The following is a 25,036-nucleotide window of genomic DNA, read 5'->3' on the forward strand; positions in this document are numbered from 1 at the left end:
TCGTGAAAAGGACCCTGAAAACCCTGTGAACATTAATTAACCTTCTTTCAAAAGAATTGGAAGAAAGATCAAAGCTCACTTCTTGCTTCCGCTTCTTCAACTATCTTTGATTTCTTTACCTTCTATGCCTTGTTGACATAATCAAGCTCCTTTTTTTTTTTCTTGTGCCTTCTTCAAATGGCATCACTAGCACCTGGGATTCTTCTGAAGCTCCTCAATGGTATGAACACCGGAGTTAAACCCACAGGCGAGCACCGGAGCTCGCTTCTGCAGGTTACCGACATTGTTCCGGCCGATCTGGACGAGAAGAACCTCTGGCCGAAGCATGGTTTCTACATAAAAGTATCGGATTCATCTCACTCCATTTACGTCAGTCTTCCCTCCGATCAAGATGATTTCGTTCTCAGCAACAAAATGCAGCTGGGTCAGTTCATCTATGTCGACAGATTAGAGCCAGGATCCCCTGTTCCGGTCGTACAAGGCGCGAAACCGCTCCCCGGACGACACCCTCTTGTCGGTACGCCGGAGCCATTAATGGGTCTGAGACAAAAGGGAGTGAGGACCGAACAGAAGCCTTCCGATTCGGCTCCTCCGAGAAGGGGGTCTTGGGGAACAGGAGGGAATGAAGGAGATAAAATTTCATCTCCGATGGTGTTTAAGCCTGTGAATTTGGACTTTGATCAATGCACTCCGGTGAAAGAACCGAGAAGTTCGGCGAAAAATAGTAACTTTCAGGCAATGATGTCTCCGATGACTAGAACCACCCCTGCTTCCGGTGTGAGAAGCTCAGTGGGTGGAGGGCTTTTGGCGAAGATGACGGATGTTAAGGTAGAAAGTCCTGCCTTGCTTAGAAAAAGCTGTGTGGTTAGCTCTGCTTCGAAGTTTCCTAGGAGCAGGAGTGTGTGTGGACGAGAACCTCGGATACCCATAACCCCCTTCAAGTCATCTGTAGGTACATTTTTCCTTCCTCTTTATGATATGATCCATGCTTGAATGGACATAATTGAATGTACATTCTTGGCGTTTCATGTCTTTATTGCAGCTATTCTAAGTGGGTATAGAAATTGAAAGATAAACTCTAGTCCTTGAAATATGATTTTAGTATTAATGGGCTCTATCAAAGTCTGGTCAAATTTTGAATCCTTCTTTTGATTTTCAAAGGCTGTAATGAGGTTGAAGTCTTATGTATGATTTCTGAGGTTGTTTTGTGTTTGTGGTATAATTCACTTTCAGGAAAAGAAAAGTGCGACTCCACCACCAAGGTTAAGGAGTGCTGGAGTGGCAGCTTCTTCGATGAGTGTAGCTGGAGATGCAGAGAATCAGGACTCAAATATGACTCCTCACATGCAAATTCAGTCAACCAATTCTGCTTTTGATAGTAATAATAGTAACAATCTTAGCCTCCCCATGAATTTACCTGGAAAGCTTAGCTCACTGGGAAAGGTAGAATTTTGTAACGGTCAAATTAGTGTGCCTTGGTCTCTAAGTTTATTTACCTTTATGAGTAGGTCCCTGAAGTTTGCTCTGCGCCAAGTTCATTCTGTGTACTGAATATTTTTGTCATGTTAGTGGCCGAAAAGAAGAATTCAACCTTTTATCACTGTACAGAAAGTAATCTTTCTTCTTTTGCTTTGGCAGGAAGCTGTGCAGCAACGAGAAGTTTCTCAAAAAATTGCCCTTAAAGCATTAAGAGATGCTTCAGCTACTGAATCAGTAGTCCGGTGTCTCAAGTATGAAGCACTTCTTTTTATTATTAAACTGGCTATAAATCAGTCTCTTCATTGTATTATATTTGCATAACTTAGTCTTATAAATTTAATGAATATACCAGTTTCGTGCGGTTAACAACTTCTGTAGAGTATAACTAAACAAGTGAACTAGTAGTGCAGAGAACGGCCAATAAAAACTAATGCAGAGATGATTCTGTTTGTTTAATGTAAACTTTCGCGAGCTCAATCTTGTCTTGATGAAAAAATTGTTTTCCTTTTGTTGTGTCAAAGGATGTTTTCCAATTTATGCAAATCATCTCGAGCCGATGCACCGGCTGCCTGTTTTGAACGGTTCTTAGAATTCCATAGCCAGATTGTACAAGCAGTTAGAGAAATGGTGTCCATTGAAGCAGCTACTTCAGCTTCAGAAATGGCTCAGAACTCACACAACAGCAAACAACACTCTGAAGAAGATGATAATGAAGAATCCTCAGTTTTGAACGAAATTACACACAATTCATTGGGCCAACGCAGGAATTCAGAATCAAGCATGTCAAAGAGAAAGAAGGGTTTGTACAAGTCAGTCTCTTCAGCAAACATGGGGGAACTTTTAAGGTCAAGCTCTAACCAAAAAAATATTTTTGAGAGAAAAGGTCCCACCTTTGTAAAATTCCAACTTGACCCTATTGGTGAAAATGATGAGAATAAGAAACAGCAGCCGCCGCCGCCATCATCATGCAACAACATAAGCAATACAATAAAGCTGGGAAAGCAGATTGAGACAGAAGCTGGGAACTGGTTTATGGAGTTCATAGAGAAGAGTTTGGAAAAGGGTATGAAGAAGGCTAAGGGAAAAGAAGACGGTGGGGATGTAAGAAAAGTTCCACAGTCACTTATTCTCAAAGTGATAAACTGGGTTGAGGTTGAACAGTGTGATAGCAACAAGAGGCCTCTTCATCCAAAAGCAGCACAAATAGCTCGCAAGTTAAGGATCAAAATGAAGAATCCTTGAAAACAACAAACACTGCTCGTATTTTTCAATTCAGACGTGTGCTGTGTCTATTGGACAGAGAAGATTGAGATGTATATTTTTTAGTTTGAAAATTCTTATTGCGTGCAGTATATATTGTCTTCTCGGTCCCCAAGGATTTTAAGATTGAATTCGCCTGCTTCCTATATTATTGGTTACCTACCATTGAATAGTTGGCTTTTGTATAAACTCATTGTGCAATGGAAATTAGATAATTGTTCAAGAGATACAAATATGCTGGCAATCCTCAATCATTTTTTTCAATTGTTAGTGTCAGAATCATGCTTGCCTTTTTCGAATCAATATTTAAGATAATGTCCTCATGTGATTAGAGTGAAGGGGCTTGTTGGAGAGGAATTATCTTGTCTAGTCATCAAAGTTTTTGTTGGAGAATTGGCCCTAAGGTAGAGACTCTCCTCTCTAGTTAGCAACATGTGCTTAATGGTCCTTTGAACCTTGATGATACAGTTATACTGGTTACCTTCCCATATTGTTGACCAAATCACCAGTACTCTTTGTCCTAGAGAGTTGAGAGTCGAAATGAGTGATGAGAATAAGCTTATTTGGAAACCATCCATTGACAATTCATGTACCGTTAGATCTGCCAATGATTTCACTTTCGCAGGTACAAATGAACGCACAGAATAATCTATTGAGTCTCATCTAGGACTTGAATATACCAGAGGAAAAAAAAATGTTTCTTTGGTTGGTTGCAAAAGACAAGCCACACACAACGGATCTCAGATCACAAAGAGGTATCTCTGGAGACTGTAACTGTCCTCTTGGTTGTGTTGCTGCTGAAAACACAATGCATGTCGTAAGAGATTGTGAATCTGCTTTAAATTTCTAGATTCAACTTGTTAAACCAGAATTTAGAAGCAGGTTCACAAGTATGTCTTGGATTGTGGGGAAGATACCTTGGAGTGTGCTCTTTTCATATACTTGCTGGGAGATTTTTGGAACTTGAGATGTAAAATGGTGTTTCTAAACTGTCACCTTGCCCACCTGTTATTGCTGAAATTTCTGGTATAGCTAAGAGCGTTGAGTTATGTTGGGAGAGAGGTTTTTGAAAGACCATTGTTTATTTTAATTGTGCTGAAGCGATTAATTTCAAGAATTTAGGCAAATAATCACCCTTTCAGAGATGTTAGTAATTCCTCTTTAGACATTCTACATAGAGATTGGAATGTTCATATTAACTTAAAGCCATAGGAATTGTAATGGCAAACCGGACCTTTTAGCTAGAAATAGTCGTAGTTTGTCTCACGATCTTGTAATCTTAGAATATCCTTCCACTTTTTGTCCTTAAAGTATTTATAGAGAAGCAATTGACGCCTGGCACCTTTAGTTTAATAATGTAGAAACATGTGGCATCAGGGTGTTACATGACTTGTTAACTAACTATTTATTAATAAAAAAAATTATCAACCTGAACTAATAGTCAATTAGTGGTGATGCAACTTGTAAGTTATATTCATATATTCTGAGTTACAAATCAAGCACTAATTGATAGAAAAAAAAGTGTGTCAATCCGCACTTACTATCAGTTAATGATGTTATAAATTATATTCCCTCTATTAAAAAATATAAAACATTTTCAATCGAAGCTCACTCTCAAATGAAGTAGTTCCTTACTTTCAAACTAACCCTATCTTTCTATATTTATCTCTATTAAACACTCTATAATAAATATAAAGTCACTATCAATAGGGACACTTTTAAAAAAAAAATGATTACACCTTAAAAAATTAAAAATATTTTATATTTTTTAACATTCAATTTCTCAAAAAATAATTTATATTTTTAAAAGGAGGGAGTATATATTTATGTATTCTAAGTTACTAGCCAGGTACTGGCTAAGTTATATAACTTAGCCAGCTCATAAGTTATATTTGTGTATTTTGAGTTACTAACCAGGCACTCATTGATAGCGGGGAAAAAGTTTGTCAATCTTCAACAACTATATATGACTAACAAGCTCTTTTTTATACAAAGACCTATATAACGTGTGTCAATATAAACATATATGACATGTGACAATATTTTTAATTGATTCTAAGTCTGGGTTGATATATTTTGTATTGGTAAATATCTAGTGGGCGATCCATAAGACACCCTAAACATGATGTCGTTTGTTTTGATCGGGAAAAAAAAAGAGTTTAGGGGTGAAAATGTTGTTTAACCATTTTTTAAAATGTCATTATCTCTTCCACCGTTTAACTTAAATAATGACTTTAATTTAATTAAGAGTAATTTAAAAGTTGTGAAAAATTTACATTTAAATAATTTTATTATTCATGTCTACATATAATATAAAAATTCTATAATAAGCCTTGAGTTATAAATATTATAACTTATTTTATCAACGAGTGTTTTTTAAATAAAAAATTATTTTTTTTGAAAAAGTGACAATTAAGAGTTTGTTTTCATTTTAGATTCCATATTCATTGAAATAATTTTTTTAAAAAAATAAAAGTAAAAAGCTATAAATTTAGACTATTCAAATTAGATCTGATTGGTTTTTGCAAGCATTTTACCATTAATTTATTTATTAAAAAACACTCGTTCAAAAATTATAAATCTAGATCATGAAAATATATTTGAAAGATTCAAAGACGATGAGCTCTTAGATGAGCACTGAAACTGGTTGTAATACAAGACACTTTCAACTACTTCACATAAATTAAGAAAAATAATAAAAAGTAGTATGTACAATTAAAATTGTCAAAAATTATCATTACTTTTCAAGTTACCCAATTAAAATCAATCTACCTTAATTATTTTTTTATATCATTTCTTTGAACAACAAAATTAATAAAGACATTTATGGACAATGAGAATTTAATGTTATTTATTTTTTACAAAATGTCTTATATTTAAGACCATAGAAACCCTCTAAAATGCATCTCATATTAAGGATTAGAGAAAGTAACTACTCCCTCTAGTATTTTTTGAGAGGTTGGATGTTAAAAAATGTAAAATATTTTTATTCTTTTAAGGTGTAATCATTGTTTTTTTTTAAAGTGCCTCTATTAAATAAATTATTATATATTTATTTTAAGATGAAACACCCTATTAAATAAAAATAAATATGGAAAGACAATGTTAGTTTGAAAATATGTAACTATTTTATTAAAGATAAAATTTAATTAAAAATACTTTATATTTTTAATGGAGAGACTATTAGATATACCACTCCAATCCTTAACACAAGTTACTTTTAATTATTTTACACAAATTAAGAAAAACAGTTAAAAATAATTTGAATGATCAAAACTATAAAAAGAAATTACTATTATTTTCCAAGACTACTCTCCAATTAGAATCAACTTATCTTAACTATCTTTGATTTCCTTGTTACACAATTTCTCTCAACCCAATTAACGAGCACACAAGAAAAGAAAGAATTGTTTTCGTCTTCAATAATGCAATCAGAAAACATTTAACACTTTTATGGGCTGTGACAAAACTAAACTGCGCGTATGCATAGATCCCAAATGCTTTTTACTACCTCGATCAAATGACCAACTCAAATAATGGGAAATAGAAATTTACTTGTGTAAAAGAATTAGACAGTGCATGTGATGTAGCGCCAACATTAGGAATCCTCTTCCCTGCTCATCACCCATAAGGTGATTTGGACACTTCATTTTTTACTCCAAATGATCTTTGTTAATTTTAATTTTTTTAAAAAATATTTTTAATAATATATTTATCAAAATGAAAATATATAAAAAATCTAAAAAAAATTAATATTAAATTTGGAATGTTGTTCATACTTATTAAAGGATGAATCTCACAGTCGTTATCACCTCTGATAAAACTTCAATAGTCTATATTTAAACTTCTTATTTTTATTTCATATTCATTCAAATAAAAATATGTAAAAAATATAAAAATATTTAATAAAACCACTAATCACTAATTTAACCAATATAAATTCAACCTAAATAATCCAATTTGATAGTACTTTTAATTATTTTTACAGATTAAATATTCAAATGTATTCTTTACAGTACAAATATAACTTGAAATGTTCAATTTACAATATATTTGTATTCCAATAAATATAATATTAAATATATTTCAAAATATAATTTAAAATCAATGATGAGATTGTTTAAGAAGAAAATGAACGGCTCGAATCACTTTTTAGGGGATGAGCATGCGGTGCTCATCAATGCAGATCCCAACATAGTTGGGTTAGTACAGTAGAACACTTGACAGAACCATCTACAAGCTTTCTCTAGGTTTTTTCCCTGTAATACTTTACATCAAATTCCAATTTTTAACACACAACATTCTTAAATTAATAGAAACACATTTTTCACTCAACTGTATTTTACCCAAATATTTGAGTTTTTGTATTATTGAAGAGTCAACAAGGCTATGGAAAAACGCACTGTTGTTAGTATGGATCTGGATCCCATCAATCCATAAAATAAAATGGCCATCAAAAGTAACATACAGAATATGACTAATTCTTAAAACATAACTTTATTTTCCAACTAATCAAGTGACAATCAAACTAGAACAAGAAATAAGAGAATCTACAGCAACCACCTAATAAGACGAACCAATATACAAAGCATTGTCAATAATTCCATCAAGTTTACGAAACCTCAATCTATTTCTATTCTCAAGCGACAATTATATCGCAAGAGAATTTAATTCGGTACTGAAAAATAATACACTTGGACAAGGGCACACTCTAGAATTTTTTTTTGGCCAATAAGCAAACAAACGGAGACAGTGTTCTGCCAGAAACCAGCAACAAAAAGAACGCAAAAAATCAAGCAAACACATTAAGGTTCCAAGGAACAGAAAAAAAAACTACGAAATAGACTTCCCAGCCTCCATCAGATATTTAGCTAGGAGAATTTCAAGAGGGGGAGGGGATTGAAACACCCAATCTTGCAAACTACAGAATTGACATTAAGAGAAAATACAAGATTATAGCAGGAATCAACAACTGATACAAGAGAAGAAAATGAGTATCAGCGCTCAGCAAACATCAACGTACAAACTATTCACATCTCAAAGGATAAAACCTACAAAATTTAACCTGATCTTCACCAGAACCTCAATGGCTAAAAAACACTGCCATTGCAAAATATGAGCTGTCTAGACATGTGATGGAATCTTGAAGCAATACAGAATAAAATATTGCATTAATGCGTTGATGATCAGGCATTCCAATGTACACTTTTTGGGTTAAGACATAACCAACTAAGGGCATTGTGGGGAAAAATTCGGTCCAGCATCAAAAAATAGAGCATGTGCATTAAAAAAAATATATAGAATCAAGATTTTGACCTCAAAGCAAGGCCTGTCTCCACCTTCTTTATTTCAAAAATAAGCATCCTCCACATCTTGAGAACGAACATTTCAGCTTCTTCATCTAAAATGGATTGGAGCAGCTCCAGCATCTGCGATGCTTTCACATGTTCCTGTGTACTTGAAACTATGTAATCTACCAATGTCGTTTCTTCTTCCCCCAAGAACTCTGTGATCTTCTTTGATATCCACGGTCTCATTCTTTCATGTAGATGGTGCTGTAGGAGCAAATAATATGAAATTAAAATTTTTCCAACAGGTTGAAATAGTCAACAACTAGCTTTCTTTTAATTAATTAAAAATAATTTTAAAAAAGGAGATTCTCGGGGAGCAAAGACCCAAAAAAACAAATAAAGCATATCAGTACATGCCGAAAAAGTTCAATCATTTTCAAAGCCAAATTTGTAACCTAACCCTAATCATCAGAAACTCTTACAGATAAACATTGTGAGCATCAATAATCAACAAGTCAAAAAGGCTATTCTTATTGAAATTAAATTGTCAACAAATATTTAAATATATAAATTAAAAAACCAAAATATAAGTGAAGAACCAATGAGCTCCTCTCTAGACACCATGCATTTAGCATATTTCATCCAATTTTATCTTTCTTTCAATTCCAAAGTGAAGAAGTTTAATGAGATTCTTCCATCACCATTATTGAGAAAAAATTTTACGGATTCTAAAAGATTATAAAGAATACAAACATTTTGCTCCCTTAGTTCCATAAAATAGTGCCTCTATATGCAAACAGCTACATCTAACCAGCCACAAAAAGATCCCCACATATCATCTGGCACCATATGCTAATCAAAGCATCAGTCATGATTTATGCAATCAGCTTCATTACGTTAGGAGTATGAATTGCACAAGTGAATTTGCCAGATTAAGATCATTTACCTTGTCATACACTGCCCAATTTATCTCATATGAGAAGAGCTCATCTTTGGTCTTCGGTATCATATCAATCAACTGTTTCGCATCTAATAGCTTTTTGTTATCTGATGTCTTCAATTTCTCCAACCCACGATCTCGATCCCTGTCACGATCAGAAATTTTTTCCCTGCTTTCATCTTTGTTGTGAGAGCCATCTTCATCATTCCTGTCCCTATCTCGGTAGTTAGACTTCTCACTAGAACGCCTAATTCTATCCCAATCTCCATCTACCTTCTCTTCCTTGATATTGGCATTGGATAAGCGCTTAGCAAATTCCGCTGCTGCAGCCAAATTTGCAGGTGGGGCCCCAGAAACAGTTGATTGAACAGCCTGCAGTTCTTCAGTTGAGTAATCAATTGGAACCAGAGGCCTCATCTTTTTATCCTTGCGTGCATCATCCTCCTCATCCTCATGGAAGACAGAAGGAACAGTAGTTCTTTTCCCAGAACCAACCAATCCAAAACCCAACTTCTTAGCAGGGACATTGCCACTCTGTCGTGCATCAGAAACAGCAACTGATGCCATGGTTGATTCATCATTGATGCCATTTAGCGGATTACCATCACCTTTCATGAAAAGGAAACCTGATCTTCAATACAAAGAAAGTATAAAAAATGGATAAAATGAAAACATAATTTTGAGAATTACCTATATGGCCTTCATAACCATGGTCAGCAACAGTGTCTTGTTGAGGAACAATATTTTTGGCCTGATTAGTCATATCCTCAGTAGCCATACTTTTTTCACCACCATTGACATGCTCAGAAAATAGCCTCAGTGCATCTCTCTGCTGCTTCAGTTGTTGATCCTCCTCAGCCCTCCTTTTGGCATCAGCAATTTCTTCCTCTTCCTTTTGTCTGTCAGCCAGGTCCTCTTCCTTTTCCCGCATTCTTTTCTTTCGTTTCTCATCTAACGCACTTCTGCGCCACCTCTTCCTTGAATCATCATCATCATCCTCTTCGTCATAAAGTATCTCCTTTCTACGTTTGCGCTCCCGTTCTTTCTCCTTCTCCTTCTCATATTGACGTTCTTTCTCTCTCTCTCTTTCCCTATACTCCCAATCCTTCAAACATGTTTCGTACTGGCGCTCAGCCTCCTCAATCCTCCTCCTCTGTTCCCTCTCTTTCCTAATGCGTTCCCGCTCTGCTTCTCTTTCATATCTTTCAAGCTCCCTATCCTTTTCTCGTTTTAGTTCTCTATCTCGGTCTCTTTCTCTGCTCCTCCTATCATGCCTTCTATCAGGGGTCTCAGGCTTATCATGTTCACTGGTTGCTTTGTTCTCACTATTTGTTTCCTTGTCATTTCTATCATCACCTGCTTCTACAATTTAAAAAGTAAAGTTGTTGGTTGGACTATTTCTACAACAGTGCACGAAAAGAAAGGGTACTATTCCTCCAAGGATAACATGTGTCCAAAAATATTACAAATAAATAAACTGTTATGCCAATAAGTAGAAAAGGTCAACGGATGACAAACATAGCAAAAGGAAACTTCCTTCTGTCCGCTTTTCCAACTCACCATTATTCACTGTATCTGCATCAGAGTCTCCATCTCTTGCCTTTGAAGGTTGTTCCAAAGCTGAGTTTGCAGCGCCATCAGGAGCTGCCTGTGCAGGAGGTGGAGGTAAAGGTCTTGTCTTCAGTCTCTCCTCTATCATGTTTGTAATCTTCTCCAAGGCCTCTCTATCAGCTTCCCTGTCTTCATCAGTAATGATACCAAGATTTGTCGCATTATGATTTTCCTTGTTCCCTGACTTGCTGTCATCTTTCTTTGAGTCATCTGGCTTTTCATCCTCTTTTGCATTCGAAGGTGGTGCATTCTCATCATCTTTGTCAGATCCAACAGCCTGCGTATCCTTTTGCAAGTTCTCATTTTTCTTCTTAACATACTTCTCCAGATATTCTTTCGTAGCATCATTAGGATTGACCTATTGGCCAAATGTAAAGAATGACTCATCAAACCAAGGATAACAATGTCAAACAACCGTGCAATTAGATCAAAGTAATTTGGTGGATTCTTTGGTACAAGATAGATGTTCTATACATCCAACTCCAAGGATAAGCTCCCATGGCACTATTTTTAACTGAACAGCTAATTCAAGAATATACAAAACTAATCCCAATACAAACTTATTGAAAAAGCGAAAGATGAGGGAGACAGCTCAAAAACAATTTTTCAATGAAAATATTGTCTCAATCCTGATTAAGCTTATGTTCAAAGTACGATGAAGAAGCACTTTAAAAATGGTATCAACCAAAGTTCAACATCCCTGCTTAATAAAATTAAATCACTTCTTTTGGGTGCACAACTCAAATCATAATTTTACGTACTGTTTTTGAAACACTGGTCTGGTGCACAACTCAAATCATAATTTTATGTACTGTTATTGAAACACGGGTCCCCCACAGTAGAAAAACTCCCCAACATTGAGGGGAAATGCCTAATTAAAAACACTAAAAAAACAGACATTCATTCTGGTAATTCATTCAAAAAATTGACTAGGTTTGGAGTCTACAGGGATTGATAAAAACAAGGCTGAAACAGCCATAAGAAACTAGTGCAGGCTGCACCCAGATTTCACAGATACTGTCATGTTTAATTATTTGGCATACTGCAAAAGAACATGCCATACAGTATATGCCAGGACAATTTAGCTTAATATGATCTTTGGCATCCACAACAAATTGTATAGTCTTATTTAGCTAAGGTGTTCTTTAAGCAGTCACTGTATATATCACAACCCAGGGCAAACAGAATTACCTGATGATATAAGGAGTTCAAATAAAATTTCTTTTTTTCTTTTGGCGGGGGTGTTTGCCCTCCTTTCTTATTCGTCCCTATCACCATTTAGCATGCATTTCTTTCTATTGTTTTATATATTTCTCAACATAGACATGCTTGTAATTTCATATCATGTTACACAATCCATTATGCCATACATTATGTAACAACACAAGATAGTATAGAGAAATAGGATGAATAGCTTACACAATCCTAGCACTATTCAATGCTCCTTATACTAACAACTTATGTGGCAAGGCATGGTTTTTTTTTTTTAAAAAAAAAAAGAACCCTAAAATCATGCAGAAGTCCTCGTATCATGTCAAAAGGATTTCAATTTTTTTTATTTCAAATAGCACTAAATCAACAGAAAGAAGGCAGCAAACAGTTTATAACATCTCAAGAACTTAATTAACAAGTAACTCAACTGCCTGAACTAAAGTCACTAAAAATTTCATCTATAACATGAAAAGTTATGTTCACGCTTTTTACATCTCATAGTAAAACAGATAAGTAAAGATAGCTCTAATGCAAGGATTTCTAGAAAATATAATTGAAGATACCATTAATTCTTGCCCATCAACATTCAAATTATTGAGCAGACGCAATGCACGGAGAACGCCTTCAGCAGAATCAAACTCCCAAAATCCAAAGCTTAAAGGAGTTCCATTTGTTGGATTTTGAGGACGTTTCCAACTCTTGATAGGTCCACATAACTACAAGAAAGAACATAATCTACATATCAAAACTCATAGATTTTAAGCCAGATTTTCAAGAGCATTTTAGGAACTTTGGGACAAGAACTACAGAAGTAAGCCCAAACAAACCTGCTCTTGAACAGGAAACAAAGAATTGTTAAAAATTTACCTGAAGTAGTGAAAGCATGAATTCATTTTCCACTGTTGATGCAATCTTTCCAATATAAACCGTAGTTTGTGGTTTATCAGCAGGTGTAATGTTAGGAGCAACCACTGGTCTAACCACAGGAGGAATGACAGGGCGAACAGGAGGGATTCCTGCTACGGGTGGGCGTGATACAGCTGGAAGCACATTAACAGCTCCAGGTGGGCGTGGAGGAAATGAAGGACGAACCATAGTTCCATAAGGGTGTGGAAACCTGGGCATTCCTGCACAAATTCAAACAGACACTATGCAGATATGTCAGAGCATGGTCATGAGTGGATTGTAGCAAGAACTATTACGAATGGCAATCAAAATGTGTCAAAAAATGCAACAATAACAAATGAATGTTGTTACCACACATCAAAAGCATAATATAGATGGCAGCACATCCAAAAATCACCTTCTGATATGACACCTGAAGCAGAAATTAAGAAGTACCAACGAGTTTGTAATTCACAGTTATGTAAAAAGCGCTTACCTTTGTTTGATTACTTGCAGCCTCTTCAAATTATCCCATCCACCAATTGCAAGTAACATGAGACTTCCAACATCTCATGTATGCAGAATTTAATAAGATGAAATTCTAGTTGAATTAATTATTCTTTTTATACATATCAGTTGTCAGCAACCCAAGATGCACCAAGAAAAAGAAAGAATGGAAACCGCAATAGAGAAAAAGAGAATTGAAAAGATTGCAATACCTTGGGACACAAGGCCAACGTGCATTCAGTTGCAAATACGGTCGGCTTCTGGAATTCATAAAATCATTGAAGGAAAAGTACTTTTATAACTAGCATAAAGTAGCCCACTATGATCATGACACAACCACATATTGTTTAGAATGACAAGATAACATAATTTTTCCACTGTTAATATCTCTGTGTAAACTTTGTTCCCAACTTTAGCAAAAGACAAGCAAGAAACCAAGCAAATACGTGCATACCAAGAAAGAGTTGTAGAGGGAGATCTTTAAGCAATATGAAGCCTTCCAATCTTTCTCAATGTATTCAATCAAGACACTGTAGGAGAAAACATCCTGTCATCGATACCCCTTATCTAACCAACATGAAGTTTCTAAATCTCCGAATTCAACTAAAACAAACTCTTCCCCACTATATAACATACCTAAAAGTTATCATAAAGATAATAGCATTTTAACAAGGCGTTGATTCCTTCTGTTTAGCCAATACACAATAATCTTAGTTCTTAGAGCGCCCAAGGCTAGAAGCAAGAGAGTAACGTATGTCAGTCAGTCAAGCACACTTGGGCCCTGCTACCTGATGATATGAATAATAGAAGGATTGGGTAGTTAGTTGGATTTGTTTGCCTAGCCACTTTCTCTACATACACAACGTCCCGAAAGAGAGGAAGGAAAACAAGTATGTTAGTTAACGGAGACTCTTTTCATCTAATTCTTTCTCTTCCTCTCTTCTTTCATCTCCCTTTCCAATTTTTCATACCAGTGGGGAGGAAAATACAAAGTTTCTAATGTCGAAACCAATCTGAATACGTAAACACAGCTAAAAGCAAAAGAAAACAACCGTAATACACGGATGATGAATACAACGTAACCCACCCGGTGGAGGCATGGTCCCTTGCGGAGCTCCTGGTATGGCAGTATAACCATTGGGCATTGGTGCAAAGGGTCTCAAGGCCGGATTTGCAGGCTGACCGGGGGAATCTGATAAGGAACCATCATTGGCTGCATCTGCGCTGGCACTGAAACCGCTCCCGCACTACTAGCCACACCGGGAGTCATTGGGGAGGCAGAAGTTACACCGGGCGGCTGAACAGCTGGGTTTTGATAGTTGAGAGGGTTAGGTATGGGAGAAAAATGAGGAGTCTGCGGAGCTACTGGCCTGAACGATGGCACGACGGGAGGTGCAACGGCTCCCCCAGAGACTTGGGTTGCCGCCCCCGCCGCCGCATATGAAATTGAAGGAGGCGGCGGGGGTAGTCCTGATGGGCTCAAGTTAGGGTTTACTGCCCCGACGGGCGCAGAGGATGATGGCAGAGGTTGTACTGCCGGGGGTGCGGAGGGAGGAACCGGATCGGGTTGATTCTGATGAGAATTGGGAGCCCCCGAGTCAGCTCTTTGCGGGTTGGGTTCTGAAATGGCAGGAGAAGAGGTGGAATCCGCCATGGAAGAACTCGGTGGAAGGAAACGGAGATCAGTGAAATTGCGATTGAGGGACGTCTGCTTACAAGTGGCTCTTGATTGATGATTGATGGTGCAAGTTAATCGGATCGTTTTGTGCCCTAGAGGTTTTGTAAGGAGAGAGAAAGAGTACGTGTGTGATCGGAGGGAGGAATCTCCTGGTTCGCTATATCTTCCATAAACCCTACAAAACTAGACACGTTTCCCCCTGGGGGACTTGGGCAATAGTGATTTCGCATCTGACGGAAACAAGTTAAGCCCGTTGGGATGCAAGAGTGATGAAATGGAAGCAGCATTTCCATTACAAAACAGGAAAAATCATTGCGTGGAAGCATTCAAAATACATTAAAATTTTATGAATTCATCAAATAATTATCAGATCCTAAGGGACTTAAAGGTGAATAAGTATAAAAATAAAATTATTAATTTGTCCTTTATCATTAAAAAAGAAATCTTACTTGAACACAGATCTCACGAAACCCATGATCAGCGAGATTGAAGATTGATGCACATCCATGATTGTTGATCACGGTAGGATAATTTTCACTTCCTCATATCTATGATTACTGTCATTATCTTCATCTAAGCGAGGTGAGAGTGTTCATTCACGACTGTAGTATTTCATCACACGACATAAAACAATACAGTGATTGTTGAACGAGTAAACGATTTCTCATGCGTTAATAATTTCATTATTGTTTAAGGGTAGGATAATGCTTTCTGGGTATGCCTAAGATCATTTGATTTGCATAGCTAATAGGTATGGATTCATCTGGTGCGACATTGATACGTTGAAAAATATCTGATACGAACAACTCTACATGTTGTCAATAGTATATTCTTGTATTGTCAATATGCTATCGATAGTTGTCGATGCACTGTATTATGCAGAATGACTTGTAAAAATGCTTATATCACCGAAAAACATGTATTATATTATTTTTTTTCATATAGAGGACATTTTATATATTACTCTCAAGCATGTGATGCAAGCTTTTTTTATTGCAAAATCTCTATTATACCTCATAAGAATGACTTGCGGTGCAGGATTACCTCTATAAAAAGAAGATAGAATTTTTATGGTGGCTATTGAGTCATTATAACAATGTGAAGGAGCACAAAGCCATATCCTTGTTAGAAAGATCCTAGGAAAGGAAGAAGAGGAAATAGAAGATTATTGATAGAACTTTAGGATATAACTTTATTGATAATTATGTCCTTTTATATAGTTAGCCTATTTCGTGTAGTTAACTTAAACAATGTTATTATGAATGGAGATTATAAGTTTGTAAATGTGACAAATAGTTTGTTTTATTAATTAAATGTTGACAAGTGGCCAACTGTAATTGACAAGTGGTTTTCTCTTTATTAATAAGTTATGCATTCGCTATTGATTAGTGCTGATACATTAGGTGCTATTATTCCTTTTAAAAATCAACAAACTACAAGAACCTATTGATTACTTGCTGTTAGCAATTGACAAGTGGTTATCACTATATTGACAAGCTATGCATTCACTATTGACAAGTGTTGATACTTTAGGTGCTGTTATTCTCTTTAAAAATCAACAAGTTACAAGTTGATTATTTGCTGTTGGCAATTGAGAAATGGTTATCACTATATTAACAAACTATGCATTCACCATTGACAAGTGCTGATACATTAAGTACTATTATTCTCTTTAAAAATTAACTAGTTATAAGAATTTGTTGACTACTTGCTATTGGCCATTGACTGCAAGTTATCACTATCTTAACAAACTATGCATTCGCCATTAATAAGTGTTAATACATTAAGTACGGTTATTTCCTTTAAAAATCAACAAGTTACAAGAACCCGTTGACTACTTGCTATTGGCCATTGACTACAAGTTATCATTATATTGACAAGCTCTGCATTTTTTACTGACAATTGCTGACACATTAAGTGCAATAATTCCCTTTAAAAATTAACCAGTTACAAGAACCAACTGACTACTCGCCATTAGCCATTAATTATAAGTTATCACTTCATTAACAAACTATGCATTCTTCGTTGACAAGTGCTGATACATTAGGTGCAATAAACAAAAAAATAAATTCCAAATATATAAACAAAAAAGTACACTTGTCTCTGATATTTTCTAGCATGGATTAGGATTTTTGCAAGTCTTGGAGATATGACCAGTCTTATGACATCTTGCACAATGATAAACTCTTTTGTTTTGGATTTAAGATTCCCTTCTTTTACGCTTTGGCCTACCCAAAGGCTTTATAGTCATTGGTAGCTTCAAGCAGGTTTGGGTTAATAAATTTGTCATCGTCAATGCTTATAGACATGGATAGTCATGTATGGCTATTAGCCTCATGTTGTTGGCATATATCTTCTATTGAGTGGTAAACTTGTAACATTCATCTACAAAATTATACACATTGCCATAAACTAGCTTGATTGCTGCACATGCATGCACACAAGGTATTCTATTCATTTGCTATGCTAAACAAGAGCATGTATGTGCTACTCATTTGATGATATTATTCTTGTCAACTCTTCATACGTTGCCCGCTCCTTTATTGTTCTTGTTCTAACACTCCCCCTAACATATTGCATACTTCCTTGGTCATAATTTTGAAAATGTTCCCTACATGGAAAAAAATATAATATATGTTCTCCAGAAGAGCTTGCCATCTTACAGGTCAACCAACACTACACACAGTGTATTGACAACTATACATAGCATAATGTCAATGCATTTATCCACTATTGACAAGAAGCAATGTTGTTTCATAATAGAGATTTTTTAACAAAAGAAGCTTGCATCACATGCTTGAGAATAATATAAAAAATGTCCCCTATATGAAAAAAAAACATAACATAATACATGTTTTTTGGTGGTATAAGTATTCTTACAAGTCATCCTGTACAATATAGTGCATCGATAACTATCAATAGCATATTGACAACACAAGAATACACTATTGACAATATGTAGAGTTGCTCGTATTAGATATTTTCAACATACCAATGTCGCACTAGATGAATCCATACCCATTAGCTATGCAAATCAAATGATCGTAAGCATACCCAGAAAGCATTATCCTACCCTTAAAAAATAATGAAATCATTAACGCATGAAAAATCATTTACTCGCTCAACAATCACTGTATTGTTTTCTGTCGTGCGATGAAATACTGCAGTCACGGATGAACACTCCCACCTCACTTAGATGAAGACGACGACAGTAATTATAGATATGGGGAAGTGAAAATTACCCTACTGTGATCAACAATCATGGATGCGCATCAATCTTCAGTCTCGCTGATCATGGGTTTCGTGAGATATGCGTTTAAGCAAGATTTCCTTTTTAATGATAAAGGACAAAGTAGTAATTTTATTTTTAGACTTATTCACCCTTTAGTCCCTTGGGATCTGGTGGCTTTTTGATGAATTCATGGAACTTCAGTGTATCCATGGGACCTTAGAATGATTTTCCCTATGAGATATTTTGGATGTGTTTTGAAGTTTTTTTATGATTAAATAAGTATCATAAATATTTTGTTTTTGCTATATTTCCTATTTGTTTCTGAAATCTTTGACAATGGAGAAATTGTGATTTCTATAATTTTGAATATAGGGTTGTTCTAACTAATTAATTTGTGTTTAAATATGTTAATGTGGGTTGAATTAAGTATTTAATTGGTTTAGAATTGATTGTTTGGATTTAAATTGAAACTTGGGAATTTCAGAGGAACCCTAAGTTGTAGAAATTTAAGATTGTGATTTTTGGAATTAATTATTATTTGGAACTTTAATAATTAGTTATAGGTAATATAGAAATACTTGTTAGAAACAGGTTGTGTAGTTGAATTACAAATTTAGATAGTTTTTCTAGTTATTGATGAATTACTGAGAACTAGATGTGGAGGAGTAAGAAACATGATACATAGAAAGTCATATTAGAGTGATGATACTTAACCCAATAGAGAAATCCACAAATAGTTTAAACACAGTAGAACTAATTAATTAGAGTTGCATAGTGAAGATGTGATGAATGAATTGAGCAAATTAACATATGTATGAGGATATGATGGCTATATTGGGATACGATATAGAAAATGATAAAAGTGGATTGTAAGTTAACTAATTTATTAAACCAATTTTTCATACTAGCCAATTCTTGGTTAGTATAGCTATATGATAACCTCTAAGGCCATAGTTAAATAGCCTTAGTTTGTGATCAAATCTTTTAACCACAACCTTTCTACTCCCAAACTGATAGATTAGCTACTAGGAACTTGGATGACAAATAGTTGTCCATTTGTCAGAGTTTTTCGTTATCAATGATAAGGCAACACCACCAAAATAAATGCAATATGGTTAAGTTTAAACTATAAGGAAGTGTAATCATGAAGTAAACATGTTTTAGATTACCCCATATAAGGCATTATGGACAAGAATGTAAATCACCTGTGTTCAATCAATTTAAGGAAGAAGGGGCATTATTAGGCCAAAGCTAGTAGATTAGACCACCTAAAAAATTGACACAAGAGTGAAAACTATAGTGGCTACAATTAGATAAAAGAGTTCTATAGATAGATAGAGAAGGCTGATAGAGATTTATGTAGGTGACTTTTATGTTTTAGAAGGTCATACCGATGATTGGGAATTAGGAGGTCAAGTTGAGGCACAGATTTTAACTCCCAAATTTGTTGGTCCTTTAAGATCCTGGAGAAGATTGGGCCAGTCATCTATTAGGTCACACTACCACCTCTTTCCCTGGGGTTCATAATATTTCCCACGCATCTTAATTTAGGGAGTACTAGCTAAATCCATCTCCAATCTCAAACTATAGGAGGTGGGTTTAAGAGAATTTGTTTTATAGAGTAGAGTTAGGACGATAATGGGTGTAAAGGGATAACAGTTAAGTAGCCAAACTAGTTGATTAGCCAAAATCATCAGGGAGGGAATGACTTTCGGTGGTGCTACTTAGGAGACCGAGGATGAGATGAAATAGAAATTTCCCACTTATTTTCATAGGTATGTTGCATGTTGGTTTATTGAATTTTAAGGGAAAAATTCCTAATGTGAAGGGAGAATTATAATGTCATGAATTTTTAAAATTTGGAATTTCATTAATTGGTGAGGGTAAATTAGTTTATTAGAGTTTCAATTGAGTTAATTTCATTCCCAGATGGCTAACAGTCTTGTTGGACTTTAGTTAGCCTTCAAATCATGCTAGAATGAGTATTAGGCCAATTGAGCCCAAGTGGATGGCCTAGTTTGTGATGTAGGACATTGTGCCATTTGCTGCAGCTCAAGCATTGTGCGTCATAATGAATGTACATTTTTAAGGATAATCCATATGTAAAAATGCACCTAAAATAGAAGGAAGGGGAGGAGAACATGTGAGGAGTAATGGAGGAACTTCTTGGGGCTGTAAGGCTTGGATTCTTCAACACTTTGAAGGGTTTTTAAGTTAGATTCAAACTAGGTAAGCTTCGCCTACCTCCTTATGCAAATTTCTTAGAGTTTGGATATTAGGAGATGTTGATTTTGTCTCTTAGAATGTTTTGTCCAAACCTATTAGGAGTTAATTTAAGTTTCTATACATATGTTTAGTGATTTTATGATGTTTTGAAGTTAGGTCCTAGGATTTGGAAGAACTTGAGGCTAAATTGGGACTTTAAGGGCAATATGGACTTTGATCTAGCATTGTATGAGCATGTGGAAGCTAAATGAAGTTAATGGAACATTGTTAGGGTGTTAGACTGGTCAGTGATAAAGTTTTAAAGTTATAGATAGCTAAATTGAGCTAAATGATAGCTTATGTTAGAATCAATAATTAATTATTAGTATTTAATTATGTAGATTTTAGTTGCTTATAACCCTTTTGAGCTTATAGAGGCTTGTGAAGCTTTGGTATTCTATAGGTAACCCTTTTCAATAACAAAAAAGTTGAGATAATTGGATAGTTTACTCTATTTATTGGCTTGTTAAACCATTGATGAGATTTTATGAAAATGAAAATAATAGTTATGTATTATATATGTAAGCATGTGTGTGTGTGAGTCAATTTTAGAAACATGTGTGAAATGGGAAAGATAATTTTAAAAACAATACTTCATTTATATGCTTTTATGTAATCATGTATATAAATTTGTGAACTTAATATATGATAATAGTGATATAAGCATGATAATCATGATGTGATAATGGAGTATGCATGATGCATGATTGGGAATATGTGAGGGTAGGAGATTCACCCTAGGTGAAGAGTAGTGCAAAATCATATAGTACATACTGACATCGTGGGTGGCCCTAGTAGGCATGCAACACCTTGACTATATGTTATGTAAAGGGGGAATTCATGGTCTAAAAGTAAAATGTAGCCTTGGCTAAGTTGCCTTCCCTATTCGATGATCTCAGGTCAGTTTAGTCACATAGACTTTGGCCCAGTTATGTGTTTAGCCCATAGATTCAATTGTTAGCATTAAGGAGGTTCAACTAGACTTAGAATCATGCATGTGTGAATTGTGAATTGTGATACATATGTACATTGACATATGCATTGATTATGTTGATATATATGACATCCTAGAAAATTCAACCTTGATAAACCAAGCCTAATTAGGATAATTAAATAAATCAATGTGGTATGTAGTCAGAGAGGTCTAATGGATGTTTTTTGTTGTAATTTCAGCCTTAAATTTAGGCCCAAAGTAAAGTCGGATCACTCGAACATCAAAAAGTGAGAAAAATAAAAAAGATTTTATATCACATGCCACAGTGTGAACCACCTCCACCATAGCGCATATGTGTGAGTTCACAAAGCTTCGGCCTCTTTATGCTATGTTCTATTGCATATGCTGCATGCGTCGTATCATATGGTCAAATTTCTACTATTTTGTTATTTGATCAAATTTCATCTTCATCATGGTCAAAAATTAGAAAAAAGGAAAGGGAGAAAATGAAGAGCACATTATTTGCCCCACTAAGGCTCGAATTTGAGGATCATAAAGGATATTTTAGAGCCTCTAAACACTAATAGTAAGTCTCATATGCCCTTTTCCTTCACCTTTCTTCTTGTTTTTGAAGAGTTGAGTTAGGGTTTGAGTTAAGGAAGTGCTCTTCAGCATATAATGGTTATAGATCCAAACATATTAACTTAAATAGAGTTAATGAAAGTTATTTAGATTATTTAAACCTGATAAGTTGTTGGTTGGTGGGTGACATAAATACTCGAAAATAGCTTTAATGAAGGTGGTTAGATGAGTTTAAATGCCATTAATGGTGATTTAATAGTGTATCAAGCCCATTATAAGTTAAAGGAAACTAATAGACCTATTGGTATGTTTAAAAGTGAGGGGTTATTATTTTATTAGTTGAGAGTAGTAAGTTAAGTGTTGATATTTATCCTAATGAGGATATTAATGATTATTCTTATGATTAAATTATAGACTAATTAAAATTTGCACCATCTAAGCTTGTGAGCTGTGCAAGTATGTGTTTTAAGGGGTAAACATTTAACCTTTTAAAGATTTGAGGTAATTAGAACAAATTTAGTTTGTGCATTTGTGTGTTTAATTGATTAGTATTGAAAAGATTTGATTAATAAACATGTGATATTTGAAAAACTAAGTTTTGATGCAAATGGTGGCGAAACAAGTTTTATGTAAAATGTGTAAATGTGGTTGAACTAATAAAAATGCTATATCAATATTTCTGTGTGTGTGTGTGTTTTTTTTTTGACTTTTGAGCTATTGAGTAAGTATGATGGGATAAAAATTATGAATTGAGTTATTGTGTGGATATGATTGTGTTAGGAAAATGTGGATTTTGTTATCATGAAAATGATATCAATGATTAGTATGTTATTAACGAACAAGAATGCATGCTACTTGTTGTATAATTATGCATGGCATGATTATATGAGGCAAGAGTTCACCCATAAAAAAAGGAGTAAATGTTGTAAATCTATGTGGTATTAGCAGCTTATCATTAGAATCGAAAGTTAACTTGACTTCTAACCGTTGGAATTGTCATTGTCCCATTATTGTTGAGGGATTGTCTTACTTGTTCTTTGAGAAATTCAAATCTAACTAGTCTCCGTCAATTCATGAGGAGGCTAGCTTAGGGTTATAACACCTTATAGTTTTTATTATTAAGGGAAATCGTGTCTCACAAGTAAGTGTTGTAACATTTCAAATTTTAGTGCTTGGATTATTAAGAAATTAATCAAGTTCAATTGTGAAAATTAAGTAATTTGATGTGGCGTATGGCCAAAGAGGTCTAATATATGTAATCAATTGTGATTTCAGCCATAATTATGGGTACAAAATGAAGTCAGGCTATAATAGTCACACCCCCTTGAGCCTACTACTACGAGTGTTGTGCTACCTCACGGCAACCCCAACCGACTTTCCCCATGGTAATGCATGGGTAATTCCTTGCACCCACTGTGCTAAGGGAACATCCCCAGGTTTGATCCTTCAACCTTCTATGGTAGTTCATGGTTGTTTAAGTTTGTGGTAAGTTGAGATAATAAATTGGGTCATTATCACATGTTTGTGTGTGTTGTGGCAATGTACCTTGTGATTGAGATGAAAATGAATTAATTGGGAAATAATAATTTGTGTTGTATATGTTAGTGTGTATTTTAGAGAATCAACTTCAACCTTATATGTTTATTCAATTGATATGCAATTACATAAGGTAGGCTTACCTTGGTTACTGAGTGTCTAAACTCATCTATTTTCTTTAAAATTTTATAAGCTTTAGCTCTGGTACAGAAAGAAAAAGGTTTCGGAGGCTTAGGAATCTGAGTATTCCTATTGTATGCCTCTTTAATTCATTTATTTGTCGTAATAGATTGAATATTGTTAATTAAGATGCATTTTGTTTAGACTTATACTATATAATTGTTTGTGATGTCTGAAATGTATTTTAGACCTTGAGATATTGTTTATGATAAATTGTAAATGTTGATAAGTCCAAAATACTAATGTAAATGTATGAATATTAATTTGATTATAATGTTGAATATTATGTTGAAATGTAATGTTAAAACCTCTCCCTTTTGTTTTTGGTATAAAAGGGGTTAAGAAGTAAAATTTTGATATAATGGTGTATTTGTGCATGTGGTGTATTGTATTGTTGGTCCTTAGTCTAATGAATATAGTCTGGGTGTTAAGAATTTCTTTTGGCACTTATATAGGGTTTTAGACATCCTTTTTGTTGAGAAAGGTGAGAAAAATTGTGAAAATAAACTTGACTGTTCAACTTCTTGGTGTGATTTGATTTGAAAGTAAAACTCCTGCCGTTAGCTAGTTTATAAAAAGAGCTTTCTGTAGATACCTAAATCATCTCATTTAGATATTGGATGAAGAAATAGGGCATACCAAAAGTTGCTTGGGTATGTTATCAAATGACAATAGAATTGCTATCATAAGCTGTGGCGTACAAAGAGTGAAAATCAATGGAACATGTTTTTAGCAGCTTGAGATTTTTCAACTATTTTCAATTCCTTTCACTCCTTTGAGGTATCACATGCTTTCGTAACAGTATTTTACTCTGATTAAAGGTCTAATGAATGGTTTTGACTTTTTTTAAATTATGAAAACTTAGATCTCATAATTTGAAATTACAAACTTGGTAATCCTATTATTTGTTAACCCCTTAATTACCTTAGTTTTTGGAGTTAATCGTATTTATGAAGGAAAGATATTTCAAGTATAATAGCCTTGGTTAAACAATTCTTCACGAGTGAAAGGCTTAGGTAGTTTGAGTTTATGGACATAGCCCACTTTATAGTCATTGGTTTTATGTTGGAGATATCAGGAGGGGATAAGGATGGCATTGATCATGCATATTATAAATTGACCATATGGTTGTTACTATTATGGTCTGCATATTTGATAGGGGCACATGATTGTTATATTGTGATCCATGTGTTTTGGTGCAAAATGTGGATATGAATTCTTATTATATGTTTATGCCTGGCTGCATGGTTGTTAGTATTGTAATTGTGATAATATTTTGAAAAGTAAACATACTTGTGAATATTTTGTAATTGTCATTTATAGCTATAGTTAATTGACATGCATTCGTATATGTTAGATTAACCTTGGTTATCGAATGGCTATACTCATTCTTCTTTCTTCAATATTATAGGGACCAACTTATTAGAATAGGATTGAGGGGAAA

At 34.7% G+C, this 25,036-nt stretch overlaps 3 protein-coding genes across 9 annotated transcripts; 1 reads left to right on the forward strand and 2 right to left on the reverse strand.

Moving 5' to 3' along the window:
- Positions 1-8: 8 nt before the first annotated feature.
- Positions 9-2,974, forward strand: LOC129322815 (uncharacterized). Its single transcript, XM_054969220.1, has 4 exons — positions 9-948; positions 1,234-1,443; positions 1,639-1,730; positions 2,001-2,974. The coding sequence occupies exons 1-4, from the start codon at positions 178-180 to the stop codon at positions 2,719-2,721; spliced, it is 1,794 nt and encodes a 597-aa protein (XP_054825195.1). The 5' UTR covers positions 9-177; the 3' UTR covers positions 2,722-2,974.
- Positions 2,975-7,882: 4,908 nt separating this feature from the next.
- Positions 7,883-14,412, reverse strand: LOC129321950 (RNA-binding motif protein 25). 7 transcript variants are annotated; one of them, XM_054967963.1, is made up of 10 exons: positions 14,273-14,410; positions 13,822-13,973; positions 13,640-13,715; positions 13,398-13,445; positions 12,661-12,920; positions 12,357-12,509; positions 10,531-10,939; positions 9,661-10,332; positions 8,977-9,578; positions 7,883-8,294 (listed from the first exon to the last, which is right to left on the reverse strand). In XM_054967963.1, the coding sequence occupies exons 4-10, from the start codon at positions 13,420-13,422 to the stop codon at positions 8,043-8,045; spliced, it is 2,373 nt and encodes a 790-aa protein (XP_054823938.1). In that variant the 5' UTR covers positions 13,423-13,445; positions 13,640-13,715; positions 13,822-13,973; positions 14,273-14,410; the 3' UTR covers positions 7,883-8,042. The 7 variants fall into 7 exon arrangements, with proteins under 7 accessions (XP_054823938.1, XP_054823937.1, XP_054823936.1 ...); XM_054967962.1 differs by lacking the exon at positions 13,822-13,973 and having other exon boundaries at positions 14,273-14,412; XM_054967961.1 differs by having other exon boundaries at positions 13,398-13,715.
- On the reverse strand, positions 14,345-14,839 carry LOC129322414 (vegetative cell wall protein gp1-like). Its single transcript, XM_054968742.1, has one exon. The coding sequence runs from the start codon at positions 14,837-14,839 to the stop codon at positions 14,345-14,347; it is 495 nt and encodes a 164-aa protein (XP_054824717.1).
- Positions 14,840-25,036: the final 10,197 nt, after the last annotated feature.

The sequence above is a fragment of the Prosopis cineraria genome, unplaced genomic scaffold (genome assembly GCF_029017545.1).
Source record: "Prosopis cineraria cultivar Desert tree isolate PC_DT_omini unplaced genomic scaffold, ASM2901754v1 PC10, whole genome shotgun sequence".
Lineage (NCBI taxonomy): Eukaryota > Viridiplantae > Streptophyta > Magnoliopsida > Fabales > Fabaceae > Prosopis > Prosopis cineraria.